This window comes from Solanum lycopersicum, chromosome 6 (assembly GCF_036512215.1).
Source record: "Solanum lycopersicum chromosome 6, SLM_r2.1".
Classification (NCBI taxonomy): Eukaryota; Viridiplantae; Streptophyta; class Magnoliopsida; order Solanales; family Solanaceae; genus Solanum; species Solanum lycopersicum.
In genome coordinates, this window is record NC_090805.1 from 39,550,714 (window position 1) to 39,562,227 (window position 11,514).

At 36.2% G+C, this 11,514-nt stretch overlaps 3 protein-coding genes across 3 annotated transcripts; 2 read left to right on the top strand and 1 right to left on the bottom strand.

The window, feature by feature from the left end:
* Nucleotides 1-224: 224 nt before the first annotated feature.
* Nucleotides 225-1,074, top strand: LOC101260945 (uncharacterized). The gene has a single exon (XM_004241002.5). It carries the CDS (start codon nt 376-378, stop codon nt 991-993), a length of 618 nt encoding a protein of 205 aa, XP_004241050.1. The 5' UTR covers nt 225-375; the 3' UTR covers nt 994-1,074.
* A 6,131-nt stretch (nt 1,075-7,205) lies between these two features.
* Nucleotides 7,206-7,963, top strand: LOC138349385 (secreted RxLR effector protein 161-like). The gene is made up of 2 exons (XM_069299716.1): nt 7,206-7,263; nt 7,566-7,963. The coding sequence occupies exons 1-2, from the start codon at nt 7,206-7,208 to the stop codon at nt 7,961-7,963; spliced, it is 456 nt and encodes a 151-aa protein (XP_069155817.1).
* Nucleotides 7,964-10,839: 2,876 nt separating this feature from the next.
* LOC109120475 (uncharacterized) lies at nt 10,840-11,238 on the bottom strand. Its single transcript, XM_069299717.1, has one exon. The coding sequence runs from the start codon at nt 11,236-11,238 to the stop codon at nt 10,840-10,842; it is 399 nt and encodes a 132-aa protein (XP_069155818.1).
* Between the last annotated feature and the right edge of the window lie 276 nt (nt 11,239-11,514).

Here is an 11,514-nt window from a genome sequence, read left to right on the forward strand (position 1 = left end):
GTAGAGAAGGTGTATTGACGCCTCAACAAGGAGGTGCGAGAGGCTACGCTAGTCGTAGGAGGAACAAAGATGAATAAAAATAGATCAAGAAAATATTGAGAAGAAGTAATTAGACATAATATGAGTAATTTCTATATTTATCGAATAATTTTTAATCTATATTATTTATGTATTTTCGATTATCCCACCATTTTACATTCTATTTCCAACCAAATCTTATAAAAAAATAATGCTCTTGTTTTTCTTCTTTCCGAAGAAACCTCCACCGCCTCAAGCTCAATCCCTGTTCAATATTTTAAATCCACCTCCCTACTATTTCATTTCTAAGTTATAATAACCCAAAGCGCTTTTAAAAAAATAGAGACAAAAAATCTAATGCAATTATCAATCTTCCGATCAGGGGTCAATAGAATTCCAAATTGCCCTATTGGAATTTTGAATCTTATCAACATCTGTCTTCTACTTATCGTTTCAATTCCAACAATTCAGGGTATGAGAATGCATCCTCTCTCCTTGAATCCAAAAATTGGACGAATTGATTCTAATTTTTCACAACAGCAACAACACGTTCCTAATTCCGCAATGAAGAAACTCCGGAGACTTCCTCACGTATTTAACTACTTTTTGGAATTGCCGTTCCGTTCTGATGCAGATGTGGCGGTCGAAGAGAAGGAAGGATTCTTCCGTTTCGTGGCGAAAATCGAACTAGGAGGAGCTTGGAATGGACAAGTGAGAGCACAGGCAGTAGAGATTTATCCTGGGGTAACGAAGATCGTTGTGAGAAAGGGAAATGGAGACGGTGATGACGATGAAAAATTGAATGTGGATACATGGAGGTACAGGTTGCCTGCTTCGACTATGCCGGAGATGGCCACAGCGGTATTTGTGGACGGTGAGCTTGTAGTGACGGTGCCCAAGGATGACCATGGCCATGGAGAGTTTGATAATAGAGGTGTTTGGAGAGACGTTGACCAACTTGTTCTTGTACAATAGTTAACTTTTTCATATTTGATGTATTAATTACACAAACAAATACTATATTGGAATATATGTTTATGACGAAACTTCAATATATATACTATATATCTGAACTTCAAATCATATAAAACTTCAAACATCGAATAAAGTTTTGAACACCATATGTCCAAAGTTACTATGAAATAGTACATACGCAAAACAACAAGTTCTTGTCAATTGTAACATACATATGTATGTTTACTTAAACAACAAGGTATATAGTTCCATTGAAATAATGAACACACTTGGCCTCTTTCTTTTTGAGCACATGGTGATAATGTATTAATGTACGAGTAGCAATGTATCAAATCATAATATCAAATTATTTTTTATAATGATGAAGTCCGGATTAGCTTGCACATTTCATTGTGTACTTGTTGTCTCCCATCAATAAGGGTAACTTTGCAATTAAAGTTCAGGCTGATCGGTGTCATCCAGTTTCTTTCGCTTCTGACTGAGATTTTGATCTTGCGAGGTATCACAGTTAGCTGAAAAATACAGAAATTAACTTCATGAAAATCATTGTCCAAAATTTGAAGGATTAAAAGAATCCTACGTGATATTAGAAATATTTAGGGTATGAACTATCACAAGATACGATAATAATAGCAAATTGAGCACTAAATCAAGATTCATGAAATACGAAAGACACGACATCTAGTCAATCATCTTTAGAAATAGGTGCCCATCAAACCCAACAAGAAGAATCACAAGAACAATAATAACAATATCTATCTACATATATCAGCCTGACAGATAGGCTGGAAATCTAAGCAGTATTGCTAAAGGCAGAGAACCAATAACGTTAGCTTCATCCAAAATGATGTGTGTCAAAAAAAAAAAAAATGAGACGTTCAAAATCTGTGAAACGAAGGCATGAATCAAGGAAGAATGACTTATCTAAGATAGATTTGAACGAAGGAAAAAGAACACACGCTAACCACTAGAAAGAACAAGTCAGACAAATTTGAATATGAGCGAGAAAATCCATTAGGAGCAAAACACTGAAAATCAGAGAAGAAGATTGCACAACTTCTCTTCTTCTCAGATCAAATAAGAGCTACGCTCGCAATTTTAGCTTGCGAGACCAATTGCAAAATCTTAAAAAAGCTTCTAAAGGTTCCTCTCTCTCTGATGCGGTCAAAGTTGTTGGATCACCAGTAACAGATGATGAACTTATCGTTAAGATTTTAAGCGGACTGGCCCTGAGTACGGTGAAATCTCTGCTTCCATAAGATCAAGGGATTCTTCCTTGAGTTTTGAAGAGTTGTTTCACAAGCTTACAGATTATGAACTTTTTATCTTCCATGATCACAGCTGCTGTCACACAGAAGATGAACATGCCATCCAAGTCTTATAGGAACAATCTTAATCACTTCAGCAATCAACAACGGAAACCTCCTGTAACTCAAAAGTCCAGCAACAAGAGTCATCAAGACTGGAGGTCGAATTCGAGACCATCTGTCTGCTGCCAATTGTTCTAAAAATTGGGTCACACAACAGATGTATATATTTTTATCATGATGTCTGCTGCCAATTGTCACACACACTTACGGTTGTGATCAACTTGCTGATACATTTAATATTTACCAAGCCCTTGCCAAAACCAGCCTTTGAGTAGTGTTGTTCCAAGTTAGGCATTGTTGCACTACGCCTAACTTGAGTGGGTGTATTAATCATTAGTTGCTCTAATTATTAGTTCCTGTAACTAATACTATTTTAGAGTATCAATAGATGACTCCCCCTATTTTTTAGGAGTTCAGGTAGTAGTTGGTTTACTTAAGTGTAGCTGTAGGTTATTCTTATCTGTCGTATTTAAAAGTGTGGGTACTGAATGAATAAGATTATCTTTCGACTACTTTTCTGTTTTATAAGAAGAAAAATGTGAAACTTCTCGAGGATAACCACATCGGTGATCTGAATTAGTATAAAAATCTGTGTCAACTGTGTCTTTTATCTCTTTATGCCTTATATAATATGTTGTTTTATCTAATTCTCTAAACTCTAGGGTAATTGACTTGAAGAAATCAATAGTCGACCAATTATAACTTGACCAACATTCGAAAATAATTTCGATTCACCTCCTCACCCCACACCATCCTCTTTTGTTTCACATACTAATGTGGTGATACAGATCATGCAACAAATAATTCCTCTTTCATACTCTTTCCAAGGCACTCCAATTTTATTTTCTTGTCATATTGCAGTTTAGTTTGCACCAAGCGTTTTTGGTATTTGTGGACAACAGGAAGCACTGAAATAGACATAACTTACAACGCACAGATGTATATATTTTTCATCATGAAATAGACTATACTTAAAACAAAATAAACACATTTGCACATAAATATTTTGCTCGAATACAGATATTCAAGTCAAAGTGACAGGTCAACACAAACAAGACTATGACAAGATAGAGAGGTTACCAGTGCTATCCCCACAGTTTTCCCTTTTCAATGCATCTTGAATGCCGACTCCTTTCACAAGCTGATAGGATTATCAAATTGGTTATTCTAGTAACTAAACCTCAAAACTGAAAAAAAAAGATAGCATCATAGGAAACAAAGTGCCATTAATCCATTAGTTATACCTTTGCATTGATTGGTTTAATACGATCCAACAACTCTTTTGCACTACTTTTTTGTGAGTGACACAAAATACGAATGCCAAGATTCAAAATCTTTTTGATGTCAGCATAAGAAGCAACAGATGTGCAAATGCTTAAAAGCTTCAAAGCATGTGGAACCAAATCCGTCCTTGAATCACAATATCGACAGAGATACTCTGCATTCAAATTGATGCTTCCTTTGACTGTCCCAGCCATGTAAGATCGTAGAGCACACTCTAGATGGGAAACATGTCCACATATGTGGCCATCAACTACTGTAGCTTCACATCGGATGTAACTGTACCCATCATAGTCCAAAACAATAAGCTTCCCGCAAAGTATACAACAGCAGTCTCCGCAAAAACCAGGCTCACTGCAACAGAGATCACAAAATCTGGTGCTCGTCAAAGGATTTTCTGCTGTTAAACTGCTACAGATTCGGTTTCCAGCCTTACAAGTAATGACTCCGAAAGGAGAATCAGACAGTAAAGGCTGCATTTTTGTCCCCGAAGATGTAGTCCTTTCTTTCATATCTGAGTCAAAACCAATACCTAAATAATGAAAAAAAATTGGCATAAGGTTAGTAAACTACCAGTAGTGGCGGAGCCAGAATTTCAATAGTTTTTATGCCAAGTAGATTCAACAACTTACAGATATGCAAAAAAAGTCCTTTTCCCTATCTATATGGTGTAATTTTCAACGAAGCTCCGTTGCGCACATTATAATCATGGACAAAATTCACTTCAAAAACAAAAAGGTTCACCAAAAGGGAATAAAAAAATATAAATTTGTGTGGACTGACTAGGTACTTGTAATGAATAGGAAACCAAGTTCAGATCACCATTTTCCTAAAAATCCAAATTCTTAAGAAAACTCGAAATGTTTGACTTCAAAATTAGGAATTAAATAGCCTCTACTGATGGGGTAATAAAATCTTGAAGTAAACAGTGGGTAATAAAGACGGGGAGTCAAAAAACGTTACCCAATTGAAGAATCTCGAAAAGCCCCTTTTTTATTGCCTTTACCGAGCTCCCGAAGTTCAAAAATGGTGAAATAAGGATGAATCCATGATTTTGGAAAGAAGAATCTATCCAGGTCACTTTTACCCTTCCCAATCGCGACCCATTGTGATGAGTAATGCTGGTCAACTCATTAATTGACCATCGTGATCGTGACACAGGGCCACGCAATCAGGATGCTCAAGATGCTATTGCGATTGCAACATCCTCCATGCGATCGTGAAGCACAAGACCACATACCAATGTGACCGCAACCAAGAGCCTCGCGATCAGAAAGAATACTTAACATGCATCAGATACAACACATCAGCAAACACAAAGACTCAACAAAATCACCTAATGAACCCTCGAGATTCATTCGGAATTTTGCACACACAAACCAGATATGCTACCCAACTAAACTCGACGTTCCAGACTCAGTGAAACGCCGGAACACGGATACAAAGTCTCCATAAGTATCCATTTAAGTTGCAATAAACTAACTTCTACTCAAAAACACTAAACTGCCCTCGAAACTTATAAAATCTCAACCAAGATCTTATGTAGGACTAAAACATCCCTCTAAGTTCCAGTAGTGTCATCAGAATTCCAACCTTAGTGTTCAAACTCTGTATGTTGACCAAAGTCAACTATTGGCCTAATTATACTTAAACTTCCAACTCAAGGGCTCAAATCCACGAAAATGACCCCATAATTGAAAACAACCAAATTCTACAGTTTGGAGCTGATGGAACAGACTAAAGACCCCATACTTCAATGTATTTGTTAAATAGGCTGCCAACAAAAGCTGTGGATGAAAAGACTCCTATTGAGGCATGGAGTGGAATACAACCATCTGCAAAGCATCTAAATGTTTTTTGTTCGATATGCTACTGTCATGTTCCTTCTGTGAAAAGAAGCAAACTTGAACCAAAAGGTGAATTGGGGATCTTTATTGGTTATTCATCACAAGCCAAGCGTTATAGAGTTTTCAACTTGCAAAAAAAATGTATTACAATCCAAAGAGATGTAGTCGTGGATGAGCATGCTTATTGGAACTGGGATAAGGAGAAAATTGAAAAATATAATGCAGTTTTTTTAGAACTTGAGTCCGCTGCCTGAAACCCAATCATTTGGGTCCCAAACTCTGGAAGAAGACGAAGAATCAGACGGGGAATCCTCACTTGATTCACCAATTTTGAAGACAAGGTCCCTTTTCGAGATATATGAAAGATGTAATGTTGCAATATCGGAACCAAATAGCTATCAAGAAGCATCAAGACATGAAGTTTGAATTGAAGCCACAAGGGAGGAGATTGGTATGATAGAAAAGAATGATACTTGGAAGTTGGCTGATAAACCCAAAAATATAAATGTAATGGGGTAAAGTGGGTTTATAGAACCAAACTGATAGAATATATGCCTTCACTTAACAAGTAATGGACCAGGTCCCTTACTACACTAATGAATAAAATCAGAAAGTTAAACGCAGTAAAATCAACACGATGATTTTACGTGGAAACCTCCTTGCTTAAGGGAGTAAAACCACGACCTGTCTCACAGGATTTTCAATCGTTTTCACTAATCTTCAAAAGCAAAAGTAAAACACGATTACACCAAATGTGAGAAAGAGTTATCAATCTCACAGTTAAGCAATAGTCCCTATTGCTTAACAAGCCTAAATAGAAAACTATCTACCCACTAAGTTATTCCACTTGGACAACCTAGACTTTTAACACTACACAACAATTCCTTTATAGATTGAGGAATAGTTTACAGTTTACGAACAAGAGAATGTATTCCTAAACAACTATTACGAAAAGCTCCAGAGATTGGTGTTGTTGTTGGAATACTTCTGCCTTTTGTTTTCTAGCAGCCTTTGCAAATGTTCTTGAAGAGGTTTCTCTCAAGTTGCAAAAACTACCAAAAATGTTTAGGAAAGTGCCTTTTATGTGGACAAGTCACTTTCCTAAACCTCTTTGCCATTGGCTGGAAGAGTCACACTTTCTGACGCCATCGGGAAGTGTGCACCTACTTTCTGTACCGTCTCCAGCTGGCAGTTAACTGGCTCATCATCATGAGAGCCTGGTACCTCTACTAGGTCCCTGGGTTTGTTTCATCTTCAATACTCAAGTAAGAAACCTGGTACCTTTACAAGGTCCCTAAGTTTGTCAAATCATCAAAACTACAAATAACACAAACTCAATCTAGAGAGCTCAGTTTATAAATACAAAGCCAGACTTATTGTGAAAGGTTAAGCGCAAATTGCAGGTCTGGATTATGGAGACACGTTTGCACCTATTGCACGACATGATACAAGCTGCTATTTGCTTTCGCAGCTCAGTCAAATTGGAAGTTGTATCATTTATGTGAAATCAGCATTCTTAAATGGATTGTTGCGGGAGGAGATCTATGTTGATCAACCAGAAGACTTTCAAGTTGCAAGAATGGAGGATTAAGTCTACCGACTTCATAAGGCATTGTATCGGCTAAAGTAGGCTCCTCGAGCATGATACAGTAAGATTGATGATCATCTCATTCAATGTGGCTTCAAGAGAAGTGAAAATGAAACCACTTTATACATGAAGAAGGCTAAAGGAGAAGACGTGTTTGTGGTGTCACTCTATGTTGTTGATCTTGGTAACAGGAAGCAATAAAGCTATGGTGAATCAGTTCGTGCAAGAAATGGAGACCAAGTTTGAAATGTCAGATTTGGGCGAATGAGTTACTTTTTGGGAATGGAGATTCATCAAGCTACTGTTGGAATATTTATTTCTCTGAGAAAATATGCATTGGATATTCTTGAAAGATTCAAGATAGAGAGGTGCAAGCCTGTACTGACCACACTGGTTCACAATGAAAAGATTTCGAAGTTTGAAGGGGTCACAGGGGTGATTCAACAGTTTATAGAAGTTTGATTGGTAGTTTACTGTATTTGACAGCAACAAGACCCGGTCTCATGTTTGCAGCAAGTCTACTATCGAGGTTTATGCAAGCTCCAAGTCAAGTTCATCTTGGTGTTGCTAAAAAAACGTTGAGATATATCAATAGAACTGCTGATTATGGTATTTTGTTTAAAAGGGAAGAGCAAGGGCAACTGATAGGTTACTCAGATATTGATCGAGCAGGAAGCGTTGATGATATGAAAAGCACTTCTGGATATGCTTTTGCACTTGGTTCAGGCATGTTCTCATGGAATTCAAAGAAGCAAGAGATGGTAGCTTTATCTTCTGCAAAAGCAAAATACATCGCCACTGCTGGTGCAACTAATCAGTCTCTATGGTTAAGAAATATTCTACGTGATCTGGAGCAAAAAATGACATTGAAGCTACTACATTAAGGTTGACAACAAATCAGTAATATCTATGGCCGAAAATTCAGTGCAACATGCTCGTAAAAAGCATATAAATGTGAAGTTTCACGCTATCAGGCAAGCAGAGAAGGATGGCAAAGTTAAACTTGTTCATTGCAACTCAGATCAGCAGATTGCAGACATCATGACCAAGACAGTCTGGACCAATAGTTTTAGGCAGATATGTTTTATTTCAATTGATGAAAGGAAAATAAGCCAAAGGGAAGACAATATTCTCTTGTTTATTTTAGGTAACTATAATTAGTATTAGTTTAATTAGGAGACCCTTTGTCCTAATAGATTTGGAAAAGGAGAATATTGTTCTTTTAAGATTAGGAAAATACTATATTAACTGTGTGCTGTTTCTCTGTGTTCAGTGGTAGATCCGCCGCTATCAGCTTCCATCTCTGGCTGAATCCTTACTGTCCTCCGTGTTTGCCTGAAGCTCGAGTCACTTAAATTTAGGTATTTTCCAACCATTTATTCGAATCATTTAGTTAGTTAAGACTTAAAACTGAAAAATGTCTGATCGGTCTGAGCTTAACTCTGATCTTCTGGTTATATTTGTTAAGCGTATTAATTTGATTAAAGATTTTCTTAGTTTTGGGACTGTCTGCAAATCCTGGCACTCTCTGGCCACAAAGGATAATGTTAATGTAGCCGAGGAAGAGGATGATGACACATGCAGGAAATTCTTCAGTCTAGAAAATGGGATGATTCTGAAAAAGAGTATACCTAGAGCTAGGGGGAAAAGGTGTGTTGAGTCGATGAGATGACTTGTAACATTCCGAATAAGCCAGAACGAAACAAGTTTGTTGCATACATTTTCTGGTGTTGAAATCCAGCTGCCAGATAAAATTCTATACCAAGTGAGTGCCACATTCGAGAAATAATGAATATTGTGGACACGTCACTTTCTCACGAGCAATCTCTATCCATAAAGTATTTTTGTCAGCTAATCCTTCTCATACATCTGACTACGTTCTAATGATCATTGAGGGAGATTTCAGTTTCCTCATTCTATGGAGACCAGGTGATTTGTTATGGACCAGACTATCGCCCTACAATGGACAAATTACTAATGTAGTATATTTCAATGGAAAATTTTTTGCAGTCGATTATATGGATTGTATCTATGTTTGCTATGCCTCTGGCTCTGAAATTGATGAAAACCACCCCATAGCACAGCTAAATCAACGTATTGATGGTATTATAACATCCTAGGATCTTTTTCTCCTGTTTCGAGAAGGATGCAGCTTGGACATGGGGGTGTTTAAATGAAAGTATCCAGCCACATTATGATGGTGTTTCCATCAGTCGTGTTAATTTTTCAAGAAGTCTTTTTAGAATTTCGTAATACATGTATCTAGTAAATTGTGATATATGTATTTAGTTATTTGTGCAAAACATTTGATTTACATTATTACTATAAATATAAACGTAGTTGATGATTGTAATCATCTCAAGTGGCCTATAATGAACTTGAACATTCTCTAAAGATACTATTTTCCTTCCATATTTCCTACAGGATCTACCAGTGAACACAAAGAAGCAGCACACCATTAATATAGTATTTTCCTAATCCTACCACTTGGGGATTCTAAGACATGATACACAATATAGTCTAAGAGATTCTTAAGTATTGTAAGCTTCTTTTTTTTCTTTCATAATGAAAAACTCTATCTGCTTTTGTCGGGAGGAGTAAGCCTAACTGAACTTCATTAAATCTTTGTGTTATTCTTCTTCTCTAGTTTTTCTATGTTTGTGATTGTGTGCTAGTTAATCCACATATTTCCGCATCAATAGATATACAATACATTTCCATTTAACCTTGTGAATGAAAATGGATATATCTTAAAAATTCCAACTATTTCTCTCCTTCAACCTTTGAGTTTGATTATTATTCATTTCCTTTTGTAGTTCAATTATTGTTTTACCTTGTTTTTTACTTTTGTTCAGGTTGATTTGTAAGATTGTCTATATTATCTTGCTATAAATTTTTCATTTATGTTATTTCTTTCTTTATACTACTTATGACCGTTATTTCTCTTGAGCTGAGGATTTATCATAAATAGTCTATCTACCTAAGTAGTAGTAAGGTCAACATACACTTTACCCTCTTTATATCTCATTTTGTTAAATTACATTGCGTATTTTTCTGTTGCGGATAATTAAACATTATAAAACAATTAAAAAACAGGTAACTACAAACTCCAAAATACAACAACCATTCCAAATACTTTCCGTACGAACAACACAATTGTGTTTACACTTTTCTATATTTTGATTTCTATAATACACAATTCGACCAAAAATGGATGTCAATGACTTCCTTAATAATTTCTAAAGTAAAATGATCAATCTCAAAGCTTAACCAATATATATCTATACGACCTGTAGGTAAAGTTATTGGATAATGAGCTACATCCATTGTTCTCTTTTGTAATTAATGGATATTCAAAATACTTCTCAATGAGTATTAGAATAAATACTCTCATTAAACATGAGAACATAACAAAGTTTACTCCTAGCAGTATATTATACAAATTTTCACATTTTGTTTGGTAAACTGCAAGTACTTGTAACTGGTATCATATCATTCACATTTGACAGAAAAGGAAACAAACAAACTACTACGTAAAGACTAGAGATGGAACAAAGTCCATGGACATGGATGCATGTGTAAAGGCCAAGAGGTGAGACATGTGATTTGGAATCGGTCCTTACACATAACTCGGTAAATATTAATTTTTTTTCGAAGTTTAGTATACACAGTGAGCCATGTGGTTATTACTGCTTCATTTAAGTGATGCAAACAACTGAATAAATCTCTACATGATATATACCGAAGAGCCTTGTTGAAGCTAACCTTTTGAGCTTGCCGACTGCTTTGAAGGAATCATCCAACTGAATGAGGCAAAGAATCGATTGATATCCATACCAGGGTACGCAGATTGGAGATATTTTTTTACTGAAGCCTTACTTCGAAAGGCATTTTCCTTTCCATTTTTTGGTGCCTGAAAACGCTCCGGAAGATACAAATATCTATCTTTGAAGGTGCCTTTGTTTGTAGCTCTTTTCCCTGTCCTCCATCCCCACTTATCACCAACATTTGGCCAATCCATAGGAGCATATGGTAAACCTTCACCACATTCATTCTCAGAAACTGGATACAGTTGAAGCCCAGTTTCATTGATTGTAGATGCACTCTCATTATATACAACAAGTGCAAGACTCTCCACAACCTCCTCGTTGGCTGACATTTAGCTGGAAATCTCTAATTCCGTTGATACCAATGAAAGTCTGAAATCATAGAAAAATAATAAAGAAAAGAAATGTCAAAGTCCACATCAGAAAGCAAACTTTTTTTGGCTATAAAAACTATACTTCATATGAAAATAAATGTAAGAACTACAAGTATTGGCTACCTAACCAGCAGCATGCTTGCTATAAACATTTGAATTTATACAACTCTTTATCGGTTTCCTCCCATTAATGCTATGTTTTGAATTTACTTCACCCCTAGTTTTATAAGAAAC

What these genes read in the sequence shown, in the direction of transcription:
- LOC101260945 (XM_004241002.5), top strand. Translation starts at nt 376, where the DNA reads ATGCAATTATCAATCTTCCGATCAGGGGTCAATAGAATTCCAAATTGC.
- LOC138349385 (XM_069299716.1), top strand. Translation starts at nt 7,206, where the DNA reads ATGAAGAAGGCTAAAGGAGAAGACGTGTTTGTGGTGTCACTCTATGTT. An exon ending in ACTCTATGTTGTTGATCTTG is followed by an intron (nt 7,264 to 7,565) that starts GTAACAGGAAGC and finishes TGTATTTGACAG; the next exon opens with CAACAAGACCCGGTCTCATG.
- LOC109120475 (XM_069299717.1), bottom strand. Translation starts at nt 11,238, where the DNA reads ATGTCAGCCAACGAGGAGGTTGTGGAGAGTCTTGCACTTGTTGTATAT.